Genomic DNA, 25,574 nt, shown 5'->3' with positions numbered 1-25,574 from the left:
TTGGACCAAGAATATTGCCATCATTTCCCCAGCCTTTGGGTCAAAGAAGCAGGAATTTTAATCTTAACCCTGTGTAATTTTAAAATCCATTTATTTTAAATCTAGTCTGTCCTGACCACACATAAAGAAATTTTTTTGAAGATTTTTCTTCAAATACCTTCTACCACTTTTCCTTACATTTAGATTTTGTCCCAAGCCATTTTTCTCCAAACAACCAGTCTCATTTAGGACAAAATTACTTTCTTTTGCCTTCAACAAAAATATATTTCCATTTCTTATGTCTTTCTTTCATATCTCCTTTTTGACATACAGAGTTGCTTTTCTTTTTTTTTTTCCTTTTTATCAGTTTTAACTACATGTAGCAGAATTTTACTTTTAGAAACCTTAGTCTCCAGTGGAAACTAAGTAGTAACCAATTGTGAACTCTATGTTACATCATAATTTTTTTTGAGATGGCAAACTTATGAATCCATTAAGCAAAGCATGTTTTGAACAGTTCCAAATTCCTGTTGTTTTTTTGTTTTCTGCAACAAGTCAAAATCACAGACCTACATCTAGTTATTAGTGATTTAGCCTCTTATCTAGTTAGATATCCAATGTATTTAATCACAATTTATCATGCAAGCAAAACCTGAATGTTTTAGGTTACCAAGGTCTTTGAAAGCTATCTTAACAATTACCCATGAAAACTATGAAACAGACAAAATTAGCCATCACTTTAAGTCTTCCTTTTGTTAGCAAATGGGAACAGAGAACATGAGTTTAGTCAACCTTTAGCAAAGAGATAGAATTAAAGTTGTTTTTCTTAATGTTGATAAACATTGTCTATCTCAAACCAACAAACTTAAATTAGCTTAAACACTGAACACATTTTACATGAGTCCACATAGACAATTTGTTCCCCATGATTAATTTTTACCTGGAATGTTGGTGGGGGAAATCTGATGTTGGTGGTCTTACATCTTAACTTCTAAGGTGGGAGGAGGAGAAGGTGATGGTGCCTGAGGCCTTAAGGAACCAATTATGCAGGCCACCCTCCAAGATAGAGTTAGGCTGGAGGGATCTACTAACAACCCTATTATCCAAGGTAGCCACAATAAAGGAAAGAGAATATGCATTTGGCTAGCTTCTGGGGTGTCCTTCAGGGAAATCAATCTGGATAGCTACAAAAAGGGGAGGTTCTTTGCTTAGGAGCAAGGAGTCATTTACCTCTTAATCTGGAGTGGGTAGAGACCTGGGCTGCATCCACTGAGAGCCACCATTGGATTCTGTGGTTCCTTTGGGGACTTTATTTCCTAATGTGACTGGCATCCACTAGACAGAATACCTTTTTCTTCTCTCTGAGATCCACATTCCCACTAGTTGACCCTGGAATCATAATTTTATGGCATGATAAAACTTGCAAAACTTATTTATGAATTTGATTTAATTATCCAGCCCTAAAACCAGAATAGTGAGCAAAGCCAGTGTACTTCGCTTTGTGGTTGTTAGGGGACCATGATCTGGGCCAATGAAATTTGTATAATCATGACCTCTTAGCAATTTGGTAGGGTTTGTTCTATTGGGCTATTAGAGAGGGTCATATTGCACAATCCACCCCTGATCAGGTTGCCAGCATGTGAAAGACAGTGAGACAATGGAAAGATCACAATGGTGAGGGCAGCAGTCATCTAGTGAACAAAAGTGAATGACATCTTCCTTGAGGTCAGAGGAGACAAGGGTCCCTGTCAATAATAGAAAGGGTTTTTTAAAGAAGACATGTAGTTGGTATGGGGTTATGGAGAGCTAAGAGCCAGGAATCAAGCAGTATTAGAGCCACGAGTAAAATTTCTGTGCATTTGGGGGTCCCCTAGTGTTTAAAATTGAGGAGCTTGTGTCTGAAAGCCATTGTACCTCTTTATAAGTCCCCCTGCTTGGGGCCAGTGAGCTAGTGAGCTAGGTGGAGATTCTACAAGATTCCATGTTCTAGAGTCCATTACTGAACTGCTTGGGAGGTGGAAGCAGTTCTATGTTCCTTGATCTGAATCTGTAATGTCTCGTGGGTGTAAGGGGACACGCACATATCTGGTTAGGAAGGATGTTGCACAATAGGAAGCAGTGTTTCTAGAGAACAGCCCATAGGCATCCCGAGAAGCTATTGTTGATGGTGTTTACATACCCACTAGCTCCAGCAGAGGGCAGCAGCAGTCTGATACAACTAATTTGCCATCACAAGTTGTCACACTGACCTGGGAACCTACCAGAGTTTTGTCTGGGGACAAGAGGCAATTATCTACCACCAGTTTAGATAGAGCAAGGGTGAAAATGATTCCACACCTGTTTCCCCAGTGAGTGCTATTGCTCCCCTGTGGCCCGATGTAATAGGGGCCAACTCTCCTAGTGGGCATGGTATTTCTGGAAGAATAGTTATATGGAGGTTATGTCTAGAATGTTGTTCGAATTTTGAAACAAGGAGTCTGCAATGTTAATAGAATGTGCTTCTGGTGTTTGTTGCCATGTGTGCACAGACATGAGTGACTATAAGTGGCATACGTGACTTGGTTGTCCCTCTCTAAATGGAGGCACCTGGAGACATTGAATTATCCTTTTGTCATTATCCAGACCAGACTAAGAGCCCAGGGCTAACATCCCAGGAATCAGTAAAAATATAGGCTCTTGGGAGTCTCATTTTGTGGCCTATTGTGGAGTCAAGCACACTGCCACCAACCCTGCTATCTGGGCCAAGCCAGGAGTGCCCTCCTTGACTAGGGATACGGGGTAGCAGGATGACCACTGCAGCCTACTGGTGGGTGGCACTGTGTATGATGGAAGCACTGTTGTACGTGAAGAACACTGGCTCCCTTTCCATGCCAGACACCTGGTCCCAAGGAGCTTCTCAAACTGCTAGACAGGCCAACAGTGGGGGTGCCACCAGCTGTACCTCCATTAACAGTAGGCATGAGGCTGAGCTTGGGGGAGCCTCACCCTCCTGTACTCTGGAAATGCTCTTGACATCAGATTGAGTCCTTTTTAAAGATACCATTTTCAATTTAAGAATGAGGCCTCAGGGCATTGCTGAGCCTTTGCTGGGTTGAATGGCTAACCCATTAAGGATGAGGACTTGTTGCAAATCACCTTTGGCTATGAATGCCTTTTTCTCTAAAAGGGCCCAGTGGACTGCCAAAATTTGGTGCTCAAGTGGCATGTGCTAGACTGCTGTCTTGGCCAGATCTTTGGTCCAGGCCCCATGGACAGCCAGATAAAGCTGTGCTTAGTCCCAAGACTCCACAAGGCCTAATCAGATGTCTCCACTGATTCAACTCAGAAGGCTGAGCCCAGAGAGACTAAGGACAGGGCCTGCTATATGGCTTGCTGGGCCAGATGCAAGACAGTTTGGTGAAGTTCTCCTAAATGGAAAGAAGCTGGATTGCATCTAACAGCACACATAGGTTTTAGTGAAATGGTGAGTGTATAATGTGTTGCCCCCAAAAGGTAAGACAGCTAATATGTGCTTTGTCTGCTCTAATGAAACAGGAGGCTTAATTTTAAGAAGTTGCTGTTTTATAGTGAGAAAAATTTCACAGTCCTCAACTGCCACATTATGCCAAGAAACTTGAAAGAAGTGGCTGGTCCTTGGATCTGATATAAGCTAATGGCCCATTACTAGATGTAAGTCTCCTGGATGGCATCCTCAAAAGGTTCAAAAGGGAAAATGCCACTTATATAATACCACAGACAACAACGGGTTACTCTGAGTGAATTTAAGTTTGTCTGCATAGGTTATATGCAACAGCAGAGTGCTTAAATGCTTAAATAACCCATGGGTGGCCAAGTAAATGTTCAAGATGCCCTTGAAACAGAACGCAAATTGAAGCTGTGACTCTTCCATTACCAGGACCAAGTGAAATATGCTGGCTACATCTAGGACAGAAAAGTAAGGACTTCAAGCTTTTTGGATGTCATCTACTTATCTATATTATTGGGAAAGGGAACCTTAATGACAGAAATCTGTGCATTTAAGTTTTGATAGTCAATTGTGTTTTTTTAAGTGTTTCATTTTCTTAAGTTTACTTATTTTGAAAGAGGTGAGGGAGAGCTGAACAGGGTAGGGACAGAGATAGAGGGAGAAAGAGAATCATAAGCAGGCTCCACACTGTCAGCACAGAGACCAGTGTGGGGCTCAGTCTCACAAACCGTGAGATCATGACCTGAGCTGAAATCAAGAGTGGAATACTTAACTGACTGAGCCACCCAGGCACCCCCCAATAGTCAATTATTAATCCCCCTTCTTTTGTGGCCAGTTTTCACACTGGGCAGACCAGGCAGCTATTAAAGTATGAGATGGTAGGGTGGCTAGTGACCCCAATTCAAGCATATCTCTAATGACAGACCTAAGGTCCTGTGTACTCAGTCAATAGTGTGGTGTATTTAGTTTTTCTCCTGGAAGAGGAAATTGGCCAGGTTCTGCCTGGAAGCTTTTAATGAATAAATCCAGGAATTTGGGTTTATTCTACCAGGCATGTCATGAAGTAAATGCATACAAACCTATAATAGGGAAAGAGAGAGACAAGGAGGCCACCACCACTGGCAACTGTTTTGGAAAGCCATACCCAGCTTTCTTTGTACTCCCTTTGTGGTTTTACCAGCTCTGACTCGTAGGCTGTAGGAGATTCTTTGGGAAATTTAGAAGGGTTACCTGGCATTACTAGGACTTGGGCTCTGGCGTTTGACAAAGAAAAGAATATCTAGATACTGCCTTTGTCCTTATGGACTACAAGAGTCATGATTATGCAATTATCCCCAGGAGGTGAGAAGCTCCAGCAGCCATTCAGTTCTAGGGTAATGCTCAGGGAATTTGTCAGGCCCACAAGTCAGTGATATTGTCTGGGGCAGAGGGGGCTTTGAGATCCCCTAAAGTCATCTGGGCCATTGAGATTGGGCTCTTTTGCAAGATGAACATGAGTTTTTTAGAGGAGCTCGCACCATAACTGTCCAGATATGAGATCACTGGGGACCCCCATCTCACAGAGTGTCTCCGTCATGAAGGAAGAGCTGTCATGTCTATTCCCAGCATGGCCTCTGGGATATTATGGGAGTTCCTCATAAAACGAACTTTGGTCCTGTCATTTGGTGGGAGCTCCCTGGAAGAGGAATTCTCTAGATTCAGAGGCAGTCGGGGCTTCCTCGGGATTAGAGATGAAAGCCAGGTCATCTGGATGGGTTGCTATATTCAAAAGAGTGACAGATCCACTGGACCATATCAATCATACAGGGAAAGAGTTGGGCCTCCTCAAATATCTTCCACTGGCTTTGAACCTTTGCATTAATAACTGTGATAAAAGGGCAGACTCCACAACAAGCCATGAAGATCCAAGTAAGCAGAGGATGGGATTTGTCCTCTATATCCGTATCTTTGCTTGTGCCCTTGGGTTTGGATCTCCCTGTGATTAGACATCCCAGTTAGGACATAGAGATCATCTGTGGCTGCAGCTTTTGCTTGAATTCTGGTTGAATTAGTCCTGGGGTCCCTTGTGGGTTGGGGGTTGGGTCATCTGTGTCTCTCCAGAATTTGGCTTTTAGGCTTTTGGGGTTTTTTAAAAAGTTATGCATTTGGGGCTTGTTGTAAATACTGGCTAGTTGACTCATCTTTGTGAGTTGAGTAATAATTACTCAGAGTCAGTATTAAATACTTTCAACACCTAGTCAGTCCCATTTCCTTCTTCCTTCAATACAGTCTTTTAAAATATTTTTAAATTTTTAAATTTTGAGATGTGTAAGGTTTCAAATTTCAGCTTCTAATTCTCTATTACCTACCACTGACTTGACTTTGTAAATACTCACTGGAAACATCTGTGGTAGACTTCTCTAGTGGCCAATACCTGCAGCTTCCCTCCTCAGGGTATCCCAATTGACTTTGTTGGCTTTAGTGCAAGTCTCCACTAGACCACTGGTGGCAGGATCATTAGAGCTGGCCCTAGGTCTCTAGAGAATAGAACCAGTGCCTTTGTATGTTGGTACACCATGACACTGAGCAGTGTCCAGTGAGTGGTGTCCACACCACCTTTGTGAGTGTTTTACATTAAGTACAGAGCTTGCTAATTTCCTCAGCTGTTTTAGTTGATAAAGGCAGCAGGTGCTCAGATCATTTGTATTACGCTATTGGATTTTGTGCCACTATACAGCAGAAGTGGGACCTCTGATACCCCATAGGGTCAGGGGACAAGCTGCCACAGCAGCAAGGTATGCAGTGACAGAGGGACCGTGGACCCGGTGGAACTCACTCTTGTTTTTTTGGGAGGCCATGACTTTCACAGTGAGGACATCCCTATAATCCAGGTTAGAACTTATAGTCCTAGTGCATCCCATAAGCACAGGCAATCAGTGACAGGGAGTCTCCGTCTTGTCTTATGGACACTGCACATTTATCTGGTCCTACACATGGGGAGGGTGTGCTACTCACATGTTACCCTCTATTAACTAAAGGCAAAAGGGTTTCGCTAAAATCTTAGCCAGTTGTCCATAACAGTCAGCATCTGGGTCTGTTCTATGAGCTGAGAAACACACTCAAAGTCTACCAGTCACTGAGGGTAACCCCTGGGCACTAATAAGTGGAAAATAAATCCACAGTTCCTCAAACCAGCTCTGATTTTGCAATATTCTCAAGGTTTGGGCGAATTCTGGTTACTTTTTTTGTAGCTTGCACTTTTGGGATGGAAACTTGGGGCAGCTCTCTGAAAAGGCAACATGCAGTAGGGCAAAGCAGTGCAACCAAACTCCAGTAGGCAGTGGGCTCCTTCCCAATGGAATTATGCATCTGAGAAAGCTAGTCAGTAAGCCATTGAAACTAAAATGTATTTGTTATCAAAAGCAAGCTGATTCAGCCCATCCTGCTTGTGAAGCTAATTGTGACTTTGTTAAATTAACATTTGGTGCTCTGCTGAGCCTCAGTTCAAGAAAAGACCACAAGGAATGGAGATAGAGCCGTTGACTACTCCCTGGTCTTGGAGAAAGCGCAGGGCATGCCTTGAGGGGCCAAATGAGAGGTCAAGGCAGGATACAGGTAGAGAGACAGGACCTGGGGCACATGCCCTTATTACGGTCCAGACGTCTAAAGCTTTGCTGTTTCTGGGCTAATTCCAGATTGGTCAGTGCAAACCAAAAGGAACAGAGTTTTGGTAGGCTCCACAGGGGTCTTCTCTAAAGGAGTGTTCCTGGGGAAGGCCCTGGGGGGCAACAGAGACTGTTGATCCCAGGGCCATTGGGCAGTGTCTGCAGACTGTTATGCAGCTGGGGCATGCGCTGGCATGCTCAAGTCCCCTGTAGGTGGCTTGACCACCCAGAATAGATTGGAGACAATATTATGGAGTAGATGAGCTAAAATCTCAACAAATTCAAGTCTTCTTTTCAAGAAAGTTTGTTTGGATTATAAGTTTAAATACTAGTTCTATTCCACCATTTTAATTTTCTCAGGAACTGTAGTTTATACCAATGTTAGAGCTGCCATGCCTGTGTTCCACCTCAGACACTTTCTCTCCAAACCTTTTTTCTTGTTTATTTACCTCACTGTCCACCCCTTGGTTATCTTCTTGCCTTTCTTCAACATCCTTTATTAAATTTCCTTTCAAGCCTATCCTTCATTGTCAATCTTATGTTTTAATCTTCACTTATGCTATTGTCCCTTTTTCTTTTTTCAGTTCCATCACATCTTTTCTCATTTGTCTACTTTTCATTTATTTATATTTATATTTACTTGTTAGAGGGTTTTTCTCTATTTCAGTTCTTAATTTTTGTATTTCTGAGTTGTTTGTTCCTTTTCCCAAACATTTGATTGCAACATTTAGTCAAGATTGGAGCATTGTATTACAGTTTTATTTAGGATTGTAGTTGGTTTTCAGGGGAGACTTTTCATTAGGTTAAAGGCCTCGATACTTTTTCTGTTTTTTATAGCAGTTTTGTATTCATGAGATCCGCTTTGTTCTGCTTGTATTCATTTTATTACCACAGTTTCTAGTTTGAAAGCACCTTCTTCTGTGCATTCTGCGCTCCACTGTGCCGTTTTGTTCACAGGTGGCATTGTGGATGGTGGGGAGGAGGAATCGGTATGCTGCTGTTTCTTTCGTTTCAGCAGGATCTTTAATTTTCTTTATCTTACTTCCTTTTTTCCCATCACTGCCAGGTTTCCAGGGGGTTACTCCCACTTCTGATTTTCCACCAGAAGCTGTTTCTCCAACCAAGGCTGCCTCTCTGCCTCACTGGCAAACCCTTTCCCTGACACTGGTAATGTGTGATCAAACCCCAGCCTGTATTTGGTATTTTAACCCTCAGCATTGGACATTGTTTCCAGGGAGGATTTTGTTGTGATTTATCTACTTTTTCCTTGCCTCTCTACTCCTTTCCACAAAGTCTCTTAAGACGCCTCCCCTGACCCCCCATCAGTGGCTTTGCCCACCAAAAACTAACTGATTTTCACTCCTGGCTGTCATTGTTACCACCTTGGAGAAATTACTGAAATTACCTGACTACTGTAAGGCTCCATTTCTCATCTAAAAACATAGTGCAGCCCAGAGACCAGTGTGGTGTTTGACTAGTGGCTGTTGCAGTTCTTGGCCTGGAAAGTAGAGGTTGAAAGAAAGACTGATGGAACTGCTGGCCTAATAGAGCTGGCCTATAGCCCACCTATGTCAAGAGGGACACCAGCTCTTCTCCAGCTGCTTTAATCTACTACTCATTGCAGTAATAGAAAACCCCAAAGGACAAAATATCCAACTGGTTGTTGGGGTCATAGTTATCACCAACCTCAGACCTCGCAAAGCATCTTCATCTTCCCACACAAGTACAACCAATTCATCAAATAATCAGGAGGGAAGCATATAGACATGTAAAACCATACTTTTAGGCAAAGCGAACTATTCAGTAAATCTCATTCCAGATGTTTAACAAAACAATAATATTGAATTCAAGAGGCTGACGAAAAATAGTCAAGTAAATGGTGTGGCCTTCTTTCCCAGGTCTGGATCTGGCCCAGAAAATGCCTTCTCCCAGAACTATGAAGACTCACCTGCCTGTTCAGTTGCTGCCACCTTCCTTCTGGAAAGAAAATTCAAAGGTAGGAAAAGCCAACTTTTCAAGCCCAATTTTGGTCATATGGACAAACACTGTCTCTAAGTGGAAACAATCAAAGATGTTGAAAGACAAATAACCAATGGAGGTATAGATCAGATGGTAGCCTTATCCCCACATTCCCACATACTCCATCCTGGATCCAACTTTCCTTCAAAATATTATTTCTGGGTACATATTAGGAACTTTTCAGAAAAAAATCATTCTGATTAGCTGCCAACGAAGCCACATCCAAAGACAGCAAGTGGTGAAACAAAGCACATATTTCAAGAAGAAGGTTTTTATCTTAGTTTGAATCATCTAAGAAGCAGGAGCAAAGGCATAAAAAGGAGTTATTTATGGAAAACCTATGGAGGGAAAGGTAGAGCAACACAAAGAAGGATGGACAGCCATAAGACCATGATACTACATTGACCACGCCTACGGCATAACTTGTGGAGCAAGCTCCCAGGAGCCATTATACCACTATGTCCTCCATTTTCAACAATTTTCATTTATTTTGACACTTCCAGGTTCAGGTTCAATGTGTAATGTACACCAAAACACTAGTGTTTCTTTTTGATATCTGTTTCATCACTGAGTCTTAAATTCAATGAAATATGTAATATGAGCACAATATGAACTTACAAACTTGCAGTGAAAAGTGTAGCCATCCAGCAGAATCAAAATGTTTGTATCACCCAGACCGGCACATCTTCTCCCTGCAAGCAAGCTACTTTAGAGACCTATACTATATGCTTACCAAGAAAACCATAAGGGTCACGTCTGTTTAGCCAAGACACTTTCCCCTATGTGTGGTACTGTAGATACACAGGGCAAGTGATTGCTTTTGACTCTGTATTTTCTGGGGTTCCATGAGTCACAGCTCTTCATCTTGCCCATCTCCCATCTCCAAACAAGGTTGACTACAATTGCATAGGACTCCACATACCAATAGGCTGTCCCATTCCTTATCTGCTTCCATGAGATTATTCCCAGGTTAACTTGATTTGTGAAAACTTTCTTCTTTATTCCCACAGATAGATCATTCATATATGACTCATTCTGCTCAAGAAGCAATATTATTTCCAAATGTTTTTTTTTTTTTTACAAATAGTTTATTGTCAAGTTGGTTTCCATATAACACCCAGTGCTCATCCTCAGAAGTGCCCTCCTCCATGCCCATCACCCCCCTCCCACGCATTAGTCTTCAGTTTGTTCTCAGCATTCAAGAGCCTTTCATGGTTTGCCTCTCTCCCTCTCCCCCACTATTTCCTCCATTCTTCTCCCCCACGTATTGTAGATTCAATGTGGGAAGACACAATAACATTTTGTTAATCATCATACTAGCACTTTTTTCAATAAAACCAATCCTCCTAAAAATGTAAAAATCTCAATAGCAGCACCTCTTTTTATCTGCTTGGAATTGAGGCTGCTTTGAGTAGGAAGTGACAGTAGAGAGTTTAGCCCAACATTTTTCATTTTATGATGCAGTGGTAAACTAAACAACCATTCCCTAAAGATATCCATGTGCTAATCAACAGAACCTGTTAATGCTACCTTATACGGTAAAATAAACTTTGTAGATTTGATTAAGTTGGGTATCTTGAGATGAAAAGGTTATCCTGGATTATTAAGTGGGCCCTAAGTATCATCACAAGGATTCTTATAAGAGGGAGGCAAGAAGATCAAAGGAAGTAGGAGATGTGACAAGTGAAGCCAGGGATTGAGTCAAGAACCAAGGAATGCAGGTGGCCTTCAGGGGCTAGCAACAGCAAGTGAAGGGATTCTCCGCAGGTGCCACCAAAGGGCCAACAGCTTGACCTGAGCTCAGGGAAATCAAGCCTCCAGAACCACAAGAGAATAGATCTCTTATTGTTTCAGCCACTTCATCTCTAGTAATTTGTTACCGCATCCATGGGGGATTCACACAGACTGGTCAGCAGACTCTCAGAAAATATACTGGGCATTAGGTCATATCCCAGTCATCTGACTCCTGCCACAAGCACACCGACTATGCTCCCCATCTAGCCCAGACCTCCCCTTCACAATTACTCAAGCTTACAGAAAGGCAATAACCAAATCCAGCTTTAAGAAATATATTTACATTATAAGATGGTGCAGTTGTGTCACACTTTTTGGTTCCCTACATGCTTTCATAAATATCTGAGAAAAAAAATCAACCAGTAAGAAAGAAGGCAGAGAAGCATGCTGGGTCTGTACTCCTCTAAGACAGGGTTGGGTGAAAGGCATCTGGGAAAGGAAGAGCGTGGGGAGATTGGCCGAGAGAGAAATACTACTGGGTGAATTGTTGTGTTGGACACAGAAATTCTGTTCAGTAAGTGAGATACAAGAAAATGCTTGTGTCACCATTAATATGCTTGTCCACCCCAGCTCTGCTGAATTCACACAGCAGCACAGGTGAGCATGGGAATCTGGATGGTATGGGAAAAAGGGAAACACAGGACACGAAGGAAAGAAGTCAGCTCTCCTTGGCCAGACCAAACCCCTGCTTTTGCAATTTGAAGAATCATCACAAGCAGCTCCAAAGGGAGACGTAGCACTGCCCTCAAAGGTCCTGCAATCTCACCACATATGAAAAGTAGGAGTGATATCATTAGTCTATAAAGCTGCAGTTCATCATGTGCAGGTGAGACCAAATGGCTGACTGCAGTAGCTACCCCCATACAATAACCTAGAGTCCTCACTTAGTACAAGCCAAGGAGGACCTACCTTATGCAATAGAAAAAAAACACAGTGGTCTCTTTAGCCTCCAGTAATATCATAGTTAGGGTGACCATAGTATTTATCATGCAAACCAGAATACTTTTAAGAAAAGGGGAATGCTCATAATCTTTATCTAAGACCACATATGTACGTTGGAACTCTGAGCAAACTGGAAGATGTGGTCATCCTGATCAGAAAAAATAAAATGTACACACGTTCAGATGCTCAAATGGGATAGTCTAAGATTCTTCCAATAACAAGATCCTCTGCAGTGAGAGATAATATTTCTCTGTTTTGTTTTCTCTCTATCTCAATCCCCTTTGCCGGCTGGTTTCAGATTATCTATGTGGCTAGAAATGCAAAGGACACTGTGGTGTCCTACTACCATTTCTCAAGAATGGCTAAATTAATACCTAACCCTGGTACATGGGAGGAGTTTGTTGAGGCATTCAAAGCTGGAAAAGGTGAGTGAGATGAAATTGTGGGTGCAGATGTCCTTATTCATGTTTTCTTGTTCACTGCTGACTTCAGAAAGGATGGGTTTTCATTGAATGATTGTAGTCATCAAGGTCCTGGGAGGATGTGATGGTACATTCAAAATGGATCATTTAAGGGGGAATTTAGCTAAGAGACTATTTAGGAAGGTTTGAGCAGATTTTAAAGAAACAAACAAGTGGAAATACAGTGTTCTTGGATGAGTACCAGACAGGAGCCATTGCACCCCTGGAAAAAGACAGGGCCCCTTAACAGGAGCTGAAACCATCAGTAGGGGAAACAGTACCACAGTGAGCCAACAGGAAGAGCATCAGGGAAATAAACATACCTTCCTTATTCTCTTCTTGCTTCCAAAAGCCTGTGAGTACCTTTTTCTGTCAAAGCCCACGTGGGAGCCTGAGCACAAAGGAGGCATTGCCATAGTCCCTGGAGGTCAACCTCACAGGGTGAAGGAGGGTGCAGAGTGAATTTGGCAGGGCCAACAAACGGCATCCAGGGCACCTCTCTTCCTCTAATTCACCATTACAGCAAAAAGGTGACCAAATACATGGTAATCATAGATTTTTAGGAATCAAAATCATCCTACTAGGAGATAATATTCATTGTGTCACACTAATCTAGGCACCATGTAGCGAGGCAAGGGAAAGAAAGATTATGATCCCTGGCAACTACACAATTTCTAATGTGCTAGTAAGTTCCAGGGCAGAAATATAAAACCAAGAAATCCAGAATACTTTTTATCATCTCTCTGAATATTAAGAAGCTCCTTTCTTCTGCAAATAAGAATTCTGCCGGAGTCTTTTACTTTTTTGTCTTTTTCCCTTTTATTTGAGACATCCAGGCTCATTTTATAAGTTTCAAATGGATATCGATGCCCCGCTCCCACTTCTCTCTTGTTCCCTCCAGTGCTATGGGGCTCCTGGTATGACCATGTGAAGGGATGGTGGGATGTGAAAGACCAGCACCGTATTCTCTACGTCTTCTATGAGGACATGAAGGAGGTGAGGGGTAGTGCAGTCCACATCAGACCACCATGTTCTCCAGGGCAGCAAACCACAGTCGGGATCCTGTGTGTGGGCTTGACCACAGAAGAGCCTTCAGTGCAAGTCCTTTCTCTCCATGACACTCTTCTTGACTCAGTTTTACCCTTGAAAGTTCTGACTACTTCTCTGCTCTTCTCATTTTTCTTTGCTTCAGTTCACAATTCCCAGAAGATCCTTCCTCCTCAGGAAATATCACATGCTTTTATAGTTGAATTAATCCTGACACTTATGAACCATGTGTTCACCTACAAAATGGGTATCATCTCATTTTGTATCTAATGAAATTATCATAAGGATTTATAAGATCACATATGTAAAGTACCTATTTGTGTTCGGTGAATGTTCAGGGAGTTTCCTTCTCCCTCTTCCAGACACCAGGCCCACATCACAAACTATTTACTCCAGATAAACATTGGCAGGATTGGTCTCACATATTGGGATATTTCTCCATTTCAAGTCACTGTGTATGAGAGGCAGGACAAAATCACTCTCAGAACCCAAGGGTAAGTTTCCTAGAATTACAGAATGCTTCTTGTGTGAATGCTGAGAAAACTAATCAAAAGCTATAGTTCCTTTTCTGCAACTCTTTGATCAAAGAACCAGTGCATAGGAATTCACATATCTGCATCAACCTGAGATCCCTTTGTATTTATCCCCTTACTGACCTTCTATTAAACTAACAACGTTTTTTTTTTTTTTTTGCCATCTTTTATACCTCAAATACTAGAGTTAGTCACACTGTGCCTCATCTGCAACATTTTTCTCCCTTATACAACCTTTCCTGATCTCTACTAGGAGACATAATTGCTGCTTTATACAAATCTCATGTCTCTCTCTGTGTGGACAACATATTTTCTGATTAGTTATGTCTACATTCATCTCCCTATGGTACGGCAAGCTTCCTGAGGGCAGGAACAGCTCTCATCTTCGGGTCTTGGCAGCACCCTTGCATGTAGTCGTCATCTGAGGGATGTCTATTGAATATATTTGAACCGACCCCTTAACTCATTCCTCCCCAAACACTGTTTTGCCACACAGAATGTCATCCCTAATGGAAAATTCAAAATTATTTGCTTTGTATAACTATTCTACATCCAGGACCCAAAACGGGAAATTCAGAAGATTTTGAAGTTCCTGGAGAAAGAAATACCAGAGGAAATTCTGAATAAAATAATCTATCACACCTCCTTCAATGTAATGAAGCACAACCCAATGGCCAACTACACCACTTTTCCTAGCAACCTCCTGGACCACTCTATCTCCCCTTTTATGAGAAAAGGTATGTAAGACTTATATTCTCAGATGCCAGATTGGACTCTGTGGTCCCCATGATCTGTTTAGAGTATTCCAGAAATGTTTCTTACCCCATTATGCATTCTTGTCCATGACACTACATAATTTTTAAGAGGCAAACTTCCTTTTTTTCCCATTCTTGTGTTGGCTCCAAGGGAGTGTGCTCACTCCACCCTGTACTCTTCTGTGGTAATCATTGAGACTTTGCCCTGTTTCAGGGATGCCTGGGGACTGGAAGAGCTATTTCACTGTGGCCCAGAATGAAGAATTTGACAAGGACTACCAGAAGAAGATGGCAGGGAGTACCCTTACCTTCCTCACGGAGATCTGAGGGCAACAGGGAGTCTGTCAGTCAAGGACCCCCTTCCTAGATTTTAGATATTTGAGTCTCATAATCAAGAATCCTTAAAATCTCCTCTAATCTTTAGATTTCCTACATCAGTAGATTTTATTCCACTGTGATATACTTCATCCAAAGGCAACCAAATCCTGGGTAGGAGTTTAAAATTAAACTACGTGATCATTCGCATAGACACCTACCACATGACAGTGTGCTCACGTGCAAACCCGTGATATAACCCCATCACTATTTCACAATAGCCTGGCTGCCAAGATGCAAAATTTGTGAATAGAGAGAAATAAAGAAGAGTAGAAACTTCAGCATAAGAGAAAGTGAATGTGGAGCAGAGAAGGAGAAGGTAACACAATGGAAAATGTTAAAGGGGAATCAGGTTTTATCCTTCACCATCAACAATGAGACACAGAGGATGGCCCAACTCTTGGAAGTATTAATATATGAAGCACAGAAGGTAAAATGAAGGGAAACCAGTGAGCTGTGCCTGACTTAGGCTGTCTCAAGCTAGACATGGAGAAAGACCAGAAAGAAATGAGTGATGAGCAGCACAAGAAACAGAAAGAGAAACAGTTCACTTCTGAGGCCAACGCAAGGCCGGTAGGCAGAAAACAAACTATATTTCAGATAGGAATTTTAGAAGGAAGGTGGGGGATCTTCAAATTCGCTCCCCTCCATCAAAGAAAATAAAATACCAGCACCACATGCACTTAAAGAAATCTGAATATCATATCTCTAGAAGGATCATCTTTCATGCTTCTTAAAACGAAGCTCTTAGCAAAATGGTCAATATTAACAAATTATTCAGGTACACATGTAATCATGTTCTGGGTTTTTTTTTTCCCCCACTAAAACCTGTCTCAAGAAAGTGTCTAGAATCATTTATACAAGGAGTGCAAAGATCAATGTGTTATTTTAAAAGAATGTCAGGAAGGTACAGTTTATGGGAGTAGTACATTCCAGTGCCACTAAATCATAGTATACAGAATATTATCAACTCCGTGCAGGAACAAAGGAAGCCTTGTATGCATTCTTTCATCATGATACTTTCTAAGCATGAAAACTATTAACCACATGACAGGTAATCCAGTAGAGTATTTGTGCAGTGCCAGGCTGCTCTGAGGAAATACATGGTGAAGTGAACCAGCGTGACTGAATGGTAAATACATTTTTTATCAGTGAACATTCACACCACATTTCCAGCTCACATTCTAAGAGCTACCTAAAAATGTAGACAACAAGCATGTAGCAACTCCCTTTGTCGACACAGTATGATCGGGGCAAATAAAAGGAATATCCACAATGCATCTGGAGTTCACATTTGGGAAAATGTGCAGTTCTTCTTTTATGAATTGTAAGATTCTTTTTCCTTTCAATATAAAATAAATTCCAGGGGCGCCTGGGTGGCTTAGTCGGTTAAGCGTCCGACTTTCGCTTAGGTCATGATCTCTCGGTTCGTGGGTTCGTGCCCCGCTTCTGGCTCTGTGTTGTCTGCCAGCTCTTAGCCTGGAGCCTGTTTCAGTCTGTGACTCCCTCTCTCTCTGACCCTCCCCTGCTCACGCTGTCTCTCTCTCTGTCTCCTAGAAATAAAAAAAAAAAATTTAAAATAAAATAAAATAAAATAAAATAAATTCCATTCTTATATTCTCCATTAGCTTCAGTTACAGATTATTCATGGATTTCTCTCTTACAAAATTCTGGTATACCCTTTAAAAAAAATACTTGGAGTATTAAGAAGAAGTAGTGGTGTCATTCAATTTTAGTTAGTTAATTAGTTAGTTAGTTAATTAGTTAGTTACCCAGTTAGTTATTTTGAGAGGGAGGAGGGGAGGGCAGACTGAGAGAATCCCAAGCAGGCTCCATGCTGTCAGCAGAGCCCAAAGCCGGACTCTACCTCATGATCCATATCTAAAACCAAGAGTCTGAGGCTTAACTGACTGAGCCATTCAGGTGCTCCAGGCTTCATTCAATTTTAAGCCTTTGGTCCCAGTCCTATAAAATAATGATGATGAAGAAGGATACTATCCATGTACCCAGGGCAATCTAATATTCTCAGTTATCATGGAAACATTTAAAAGAACTTTTATTCTAATCATACATTAAATATTTACACACACACGCACACACACACTCCTCTACATACCATGGTTGTGCAAGATGATATTGTAAATATTCATAGTTAAGGGATTTGGAGCCATGCACTTAGAAAGAGAGAAAGACAGAATAATGGGAAATGGAACTGAGCTTGGAATCCTGAAACCATAATAAGTTGAAGGATCAGGTCACACTTCCCGAAGACTTAACTAGGGATGAGATGACTAAGAATCAGTAGCTGGGACCCAGCAGAGCTAGGTGGACTCACGTCCCCACCCTCTGACTAGCCCCCTTGCTAGTCAGCACACTCCTGGAGCTGGAGCATATTGCCTGAGCCTCCTCCAGGCTGCAGCTTGATTCCAATGGTCACTCGAACGGTGTCATCACAACTTGGGGTTTCAGGGATCGTTTCTGATTATCTAACAAATCCCCAAACCTTCCTAACTGGCATGTTTAGAAAAAGAAAAACACTGAGGCTTAGTGAATATATTCCCAGAAAGGCAGTTTTTCCCTAGCAGGGCTCTGGGATCAGAATGTCTTTGTCATGGAAAAGTTGGGGTGGGGGGGAGCCCTGGGCAGAAACTCCCCTTTCCCAAAGTAGTGTAGCCTGCCTGGTCCTTCTGTCCTTCCAAGCATCTATTGTCCTGGGCTTCTGGGCCCTTCTTTTGCTCTTTTGTATTCTATAGGTTCCCCACCCAACGTGACCAAGCCCATTGCCTACCATGGGGGAAGAGGATATCGTTCCCACCCTGCATTCAACAGTCTTCTATCCCTTCCTCATCCCAATCATAATAAACCTGTGTGGGGTTTGCTGTTAATGGAATTTCAAAACATCCATCTGCAGTGAACTTAAGTCCATATAAGCTGGAATACTCTGAATTCAAATATATGGAATGATAATAACAAATGTTGGGGCACCTGGGTGTCTCAGTCTGTTAAGTATCTGACAGTTGATATCAGCTTGGGTCAGGATCTCATGGTTTATGGGTTCAAGCCCTGCACTGACAGCTGACAGTGCAGATCCTGCTTGGGATTCTCTCTCTCTCACTCTCTCTCTCTCTCTCTGCCCCTCCCTTGTTCATTCTCTCTCTCTAAAAATAAATAAACTTTTAAAAATGATGGATAAAGGAAGGCAAGATATGGGAATAAAAACTCTTAAATTTTTCTAGGTATCTATTTTTTTTGGCTTGAAGAAATTAGAGTTTATATTTGAGAAATATGATGACCAGCTTTCTTCTGAGACGCTTACTTTTCAGTGGAAAACACCCATCCTCTTTCATCATCAGTGCCCTGCCCTTCTCTATCCCTCTTGGGTTGTTGGTCTAGGGGTCATAGGGGCTGAAAAACTATGGCCACTGGGACAAATTCATATTCATTTGTATGCATGGGAGCTAAGAGGGTTTTCTATTTTAAAAGATTTGTTGCAAAAACATCAGCAACAAAGAAGGGACTAACAAAGCCTGAAATATCATCTACTATCTAGTCTTGGACTTGAGTTTCTGGGTCTGCTTTAGCTGGAGCAGGATTTGATGTGAATGAGTCTAGAGGCATACTGAAGGTCCATATTTATGAAGACTCAGGCTCCCCCTACATTAGAGCCCAAGAGCAGAATTCCTGGATGGGATCACACTGAAGCCCCATAAATCTAGATACTGCCAGAGCTTCTCCCTCTGCTTCCTAAAGAACAGTGAAGACACCTCCAGCAATAAGAGTGTGTGTACCCAGGAGGGACCTGCCTCCTTCTGAGGTTTGTGGGGGCAGTACTTCCAGCCAAGTGTGCCCAAGCAGGGCCCAGGGCAGCAGAGATGCCCAGCTCCTAAGGTGAGGATTAACACAACAATATGCCCAACCTGAATCACAAAACTCAGCAAGTACACAGCATGGAGAGGTGAACTGGGGAAGAAAGGAGACATGGAGGGCAGGGAGCTGTTTTTGCTTGCAGAGAGAGAATGGAGACAGGTAGAGAGTATGAGAAAAGCAACCCCCCCCCCCCAAAAAAAAAAGCAGCTGGAGAGAAAGTGGAAAAAGCTGGAAACAGTCGAAGGGACTGAACTAAAAAGAGAGAAAGGAGAAAGGAGAGGGTTTAAATTCCATTAAGACTCTATAAACAGGGGGAGCACAGAGTCTGAATCTCCACAGCTCAAATACCTAGTGGTCCTCTGGTCATAGGGCGAATTGCCAGAAGAGTGAGTCTGGGAGATCCTCAGGCCATGTGAGATTTTTCATAATCTCGGAAACGCTGCTGCTACATGATCACATAATATTTTTCTGGGACAGGCTGGCACCCAACCATAAGTCTCTGGACATTGGCAACAGCAAGGTCTCAATAGCATTCATGGGTGCAGCTGGCACCCAGCCGTCACTCGCTAGGACCTTCCCCCAGATGATCTGTGTGGGTGAAAGACTTCTTCAGAAGTGAGGGGTAGGGAAATACAGCCACGTCTCAGATAAAACTCAGGAATGAGGCGCCACCTGGCAACCTGACCACGTGGTTATGGACACTGTAAAAGTGGGAGTCAATTGAAACCAAAAACAAAGTACACATGTGCAATTCCTCATCAGGGAGAGCAAAGAGTTCTGATACTAGTCTGGATACCTGGGTGACACCATTTTCACTTTGCCCATGCATGCGCCTACACACCTACAGACGTCACAACAATCCACCCCAGTAAGCTAACCTAAGCAGTGCCATTTAGTGTAGAACAGAGTCGTTTCACTAAGTCCCACCAAACAAGGCCAACCTCGCTCTTCAGGAACACCACAAATCTCTCCAACTGCTTAATTTATGGACGATTAAGTGCTTCAGAGTTTGATTTCTAAGGGAAAATGATGTAATATTAATCATATTTCACTCTGTTCACTCTCCCATCTATTCAATTTTCTTTTTTCTTTATTTTCCATTTATAGTCCTTTACTTGAATGCAGAAAGATAATAAAAAATTATTTTTATTTTCAATTTTTATTAAGAAAATTTACTTTTTTAAACTAAATATTTTACTTTTTGTAGACTTTTCAAATTCTATTTTATTTCCATCATTTGAAGTTATTCTATTTCATCAAATTCATCTTCTTAAATTTTCAAATTTTTTGTTGCTTTTCATTATTTTTGTTTTGTTCTTTTTTCCTTTTCTTTGCTTTTTCCTTCCTTTTTTTAATCAATCAAGCTCCCTTCAATAACCAGACTAAATCACACCAAGGACCTACCATCACTTATTTGATTTTGTGTGTGTGTGTGTGTGTCTGTGTGTGTGACTGTGTGTGTGAGTTATTTTTAATCTTTAATTTCAATTTTTCCTTATTCTGAAATCAATCAAGCTCTTTTCTAATAACCAGACCAAAACATACCTAGGATCTAGCATCATTTATTTGATTGTGTATATGTGTGTGTCTTATTTTTAAATTTTTAAATTTTAATTTTTCCCCATTTTTCTCTAACTAACCAACGTCCTTTCAATAACCACACCAAAACACACCTAGGATCTAGCATCATTTATTTGACTTTGTGTGTGAGTTTTTGTGTTTGTGTTGTTTTTAATTTTTTAACGTTAAATTTCCACCCTTTTTTCTCTAATCAATCAAGCTCCTTTCAATAACCAGACCAAATCACACCTAGAATCTAGCATCATTTATTTGATTTTTCTTTGTGTGTGTGTTTTCAATTTTTTAATTAAAAAAATCTTTTTTACCTTATTAATTTCTTTTCTCCCTTCAAAATGACAAAATGAAGGAATTCACCCAAAAAGAAAGAGCAGAAAGAAACGTCAGCCAGGGACTTAACCAACACAGATACAAGCAAGATGTCTCAACAAGAATATAGTGTCACGCTGATAAGAATACTAGCTGGGGTGGAAAATAGATTATAATCTCTTCTACAGAGATAAAAGAAGTAAAATCTAGTCGGGATAAGTAAAAAATGCTATAACTGAGGTGCAAACTTGAATGGATGCCACAACAGCAAGAATGGATGAGCAGTGAATCAGCAACATAGACAAACTTATGGAGAATAATGAAGCAGATAAAAGAGAGAGAACAAAGCAAAAGAGCATCCTTTAAGAATAAGAGAAATCAGGGGCTCCTGGGTGGCTCAGTCAATAAAGCGCCTGCCTTCAGCTCAGGTGATGATCTCATGGTTCATGGGTTCGAGCCCCATGTCAGGCTCTGTGCTGACAGCTAGCTCAGAGCCTAGAGCCTGTCTTTGGATTCAATACCTCCCTCTCTCTCTGAAACTCCCCTGCTCTCTCTCTCTCTCTCTCTCCCTCTCTGGCTCTCTCTCTCTCTCACACACACACAAAAAAATAAATAAAACATTTAAAAACTGAAAAATAAGAATAAGAGAAATCAATGACTCATTAAGAGGAACAACATCAGAATCATAGCTGTCCCAGAAAATGAAGAGAAATAGGGGTAGAAGGGTTATATGAGCAAATCATAGCAGAAAACTTTCCTAACTTGGGGAAAGACACAGACATCAAAATCCAGAAAGGACAGAGGACTCCCATATGATTCAACAAAAATCAAGCATCAATAAGGCGTAACATAGTCAAATTCACAAAGCCCTCAGGAAAGAAAAATATCATGAAAGAAACAAGGGGAAAAAAATCATTAACCTACAAAGCAAGACACATCAGGTTTGAAGCAAACCTATCCACAGAAACTTGGCAGGCCAGAAAGGAATGGCAGGATATATTCAATGTGATAAATAGAAAAAATATGAAGCCAAGAATTCTTTATCCAGCAAGGCTTTTATTCCAAACAGAAGGAGAAATAAGAAGTTTCCCAGACACACAAAAATTTAAGGAGTTCGTGAACATTAAACCAGCCCTGCAAGAAGTTTTAAGTGGAGCTCTTTAAGGGGGAAAAAGATGGGGAAAAAAACCCACAAAAAGCAACAAAGACTAGGAAGGACCAGAGAACATCACCAGAAAACTCCAACCCTACAAGAAACATAATGGCAATAAACTCATATCTTTCAGTACTCATTCTAAACATCAATGGACGAAATGCTCCAATCAAAACACATAGAGTAACTGAATGTATAAGAAAACAAGACCCATCTATATCCTATTTACAAGAGACCCACTTTAGACCTAAGACACCTTCAGATTGAAAATAAAGAGATGGAGAACCATCTATCATGCTAATCGTCACCAAAAGAAAGGTGGAGTAGCCACACATATTACACAATCTAGACTTTAAAATAAAAACTGTAACAAGATGTGTCAAGTAAGAAGTTGCTGCGGTGGAGGTCAAGGAGGTTGTTTCCTGATTTCTCCTCTAGGGTGTTGATAGTTTCCTGTCTCACATTCAGGACCTTTTGAGTTTATTTTTGTGGATGGTGTGACAAAATAATCTACTTTCATTCTTCTGCATGTTGCTGTCCAGTTCTCCCAACACCATCTGTTAAAAAGGCTGTCTTTTTTCCATTGGGTATTCTTCCTGCTTTGTCAAAGATTAGTTGGCTGTATACTTTTGGGTCCACTTCTGAGGTCTCAATTCTGTTCCATTGGTCAATGTGTCTGTTTTTGTGCCAATACCATACTGTCTTGATGAGGACAGCTTTGTAGTGGAGGCTAAAGTCTGGGATGGTGATACCTCCCGTTTTGGTTTTATTTTTCAGTATTACTTTGGCTATTCGGGGTCTTTTGTGGTTCCATACAAACTTGAGGATAGTTTGTTCTAGTTTTGAGAAGTATAGTGGTGCAATTTTGATTGGAATTGCATTGAATATATAGATTGCTTTGGGTAGTAATGACATTTTAACTATATTTATTTTTCCTATCCATGAGCATGGAATGTTTTTCCATTTCTTTGTGTCTTCTTCAATTTCCTTCATAAGTTTTCTATAGTTTTCATCATACAGATCTCTTGTATGCTTGGTTAGGTTTATTCCGAGGTATTTTATGGTTTTTTCTGCAATTGTGAATGGGATCAGTTTCTGATTTCTCTTTCTGTTGCTTCATTTTTGGTGTATAAAAATGCAACCGATTTCTGTATGTTGATTTTGTACCCTGCAAGTTGGCTGAATTCTTGGATCGGTTCTAGAAGGCTTCTGGTGGAGTTTGTCGGGTTTTCGATGTAGCGTATCATGTCATCTGCGAAGAGGGAAAGTTTGACTTCCTCTTTGCCAATTCTGATACCTTTGAAATCCTTTTGTTGTCTGATGGCTGATGCTAGGACTTCCAGCACTATGTTAAACAACAGTGGTGAGAGTGGACATCCCTGTCGTGTTCCTGATCTCAGGGGGAAAGCTCTCAGTTTTTCTCCGTTGAGGATGATGTTAGCTGAAGGCTTCTCATAGATGGCTTTTATGATGTTTAAGTAGGCTCCTTTTATCCCGACTTTCTCGAGAGATTTTATTAAGAAGGGATGCTGCAGAAAATGCTTTTTCTGCATCTATTGACAGGATCATATAGTTTTTATCTTTTCTCTCATTGATATGATGTATCCCATTGATTGATTTGCGAATGTTGAACCAGCCCTGTAACCTAGGAATGAATTCCACTTGATCTTAGTGGATGATTCTTTTTATATGCTGCTGGATTCGATTTGCAAGGATCTTGATGAGGATTTTTGCATCCGTATTCATCAAGGATATTAGCCTGTAGTTCTCTTTTTTTGCTGCATCCCTGTCTGGCTTGGGAATCAAGTGATGCTGGCTTCATAAAATGAGTCCGGGAGTTTTCCTTTGATTTCTATTTTTTGGAATAGCTCGAGAAGAATTGGGATTAATTCTGTTTTAAATGTCTGGTAGAATTCCCCAGGGAAGCCATTAGGTCCAGGGCTCTTATTTGTTGGGAGATTTTTGATCACTGATTCGATTTCTTCACTCGTTATGGGTCTGTTCGGATTTTCTATCTCTTCCCGTGTGAATTTTGGTAGTGAGTGTGTTTAGGAATTTGTCCATTTCTTCTAAGTTGTCCAATTTGTTGGCATATAATTTTTCATAGTATTCCCTGATAATTGCTTGTATTTCTGAGGGGTTGGTTGTAATACGTCCATTTTCATTCATCATTTTGCCTATTTGGGTGCTCTCTCTTTTCTTTTTGAGAAGTCTGGCTAGAATTTTGTCAATTTTGTCTACTTTTTCAAACCAACTCTTGGTTTCATTGATCTGTTCAATTGTTTCTTTGGTCTCTATGTTGATTATTTCTGCTCTAATTTTTACTATTTCTCTTCTTACTGGGTTTAGGGCGTTCTTGTTGCTCTGCCTCTAGTTCCTTTAGGTGAGCTGTTAGATTTTGGACTTGCGCTTTTTCTAATCTCTTGAAATAGGCCTGGAGAGCAATGTACTTTCCTCTTAGGACTGCCTTTGCAGCACCCCATAGACTTTGGATTGTTGTGTTCTTATTTTCATTTGTTTCCATATATTTTTTAATTTCCTCTCTAATTGCCTAATTGGCCCATTCATTCTTTAGTAGGGTGTTTTTTAACCTGCATGTTTTTGGAGGTTTTGCAGACTTCTTCCTGTAATTGATTTCAAGTTTCAAAGCATTATGATCTGACAGTGTGCATGGTATGATCTCAATTCTTTTATATTTATTGAGGGCTGCTTTATGTCCCAGTATGTAATCTATCTTGGAGAATGTGCCATGCGCACTTGAGAAGAAAGTAATTTCCTGGCCTCAGGATGTAGAGTTCTAAATATATCCATCAGATCCATCTGGTCCAATGTGTCTTTCAAGTCCATTATTTCTTAGCGATTTTCTGTCTGGTTGACCTATCCATTGCTGTAAGTGGAGTATTACAGTTCCCTGCTATTAGCACATTCTTATCTATAAGCTTGTTTCTGTTTGTGATTAATTGTTTTAGATATTTAGGTGCTCTCATATTCGGTGCATAGACATTTATGATTGTTAGTTCTTCCTGATGGATGGACCCTGTAATTATTATGTAGTGCCCTTCTTCATCTCTTGTGATTGTCTTTAATTTAAAGTCCAGTTTGTCAGATATAAGTATAGCTATTCCGGCTTTCTTTTGATTTCCCGTAGCATGATATATATTTCTCCATCCCCTTACTTTTAATCTGAAGGTATTTTCCAGTCTAAAATGAGTTTCTTGTAGACAGCATATAGATGGATTTTGTTTTTTTATCCATTCTGCTGCCCTATGTCTTTTGATTGGAGCATTCAGCCCATTTACATTCAGTGTTATTATTGAAATATGTGGGTTTAGAGTCTTTGTATCTTTGTAGGGTTCATGTTTGTGGTGGTGTCTCTGGTATCTTTGTTCCTTGCAACAATTCCTTCAGAGCATCCCTCTCAGGATTACTTGTAGGGATGGCTTAGTGGTGACAAATTCTTTCAATTTCTGTATATTTGGAAAGTTTTTTTTATCTCTTCTTCTATTTTGAATGACAGGCTTGCTGGATAGAGGATTCTTGGCTGCATATTTTTACTGTTCATCACATTGAAGATCTCCTGCCATTCCTTTCTGGCCTGCCGCGTGTCAGTAGATAGGTCTGTCACCACTCTGATAGGTTTGCCTTTGTATGT

The 25,574-nt window shown here is 41.0% G+C and overlaps 1 protein-coding gene and 1 pseudogene across 1 annotated transcript in view; both read left to right on the top strand.

Moving 5' to 3' along the window:
* LOC120227191 (sulfotransferase 1C1-like) overlaps positions 1–16,308 on the top strand; it is a 52,407-nt gene extending 36,099 nt beyond the window's left edge. Inside the window, 5 exon segments of the mRNA XM_039225352.1 lie at positions 8,988–9,085; positions 12,143–12,269; positions 13,207–13,301; positions 14,442–14,622; positions 14,855–16,308. Of these exon segments, the coding sequence (XP_039081283.1) occupies positions 8,988–9,085; positions 12,143–12,269; positions 13,207–13,301; positions 14,442–14,622; positions 14,855–14,967 (614 nt within the window). The 3' untranslated portion in view covers positions 14,968–16,308.
* The window catches only part of LOC120227192, a 13,782-nt pseudogene continuing 3,709 nt past the window's right edge, over positions 15,502–25,574 (top strand).

This window comes from Hyaena hyaena, unplaced genomic scaffold, assembly GCF_003009895.1.
Source record: "Hyaena hyaena isolate Hyena2069 unplaced genomic scaffold, ASM300989v1 scaffold_2068, whole genome shotgun sequence".
Taxonomy (NCBI): domain Eukaryota; kingdom Metazoa; phylum Chordata; class Mammalia; order Carnivora; family Hyaenidae; genus Hyaena; species Hyaena hyaena.
The sequence above is the reverse complement of the archived record's forward strand: the minus strand, read 5'-3'. Positions and strand labels throughout refer to the sequence as shown.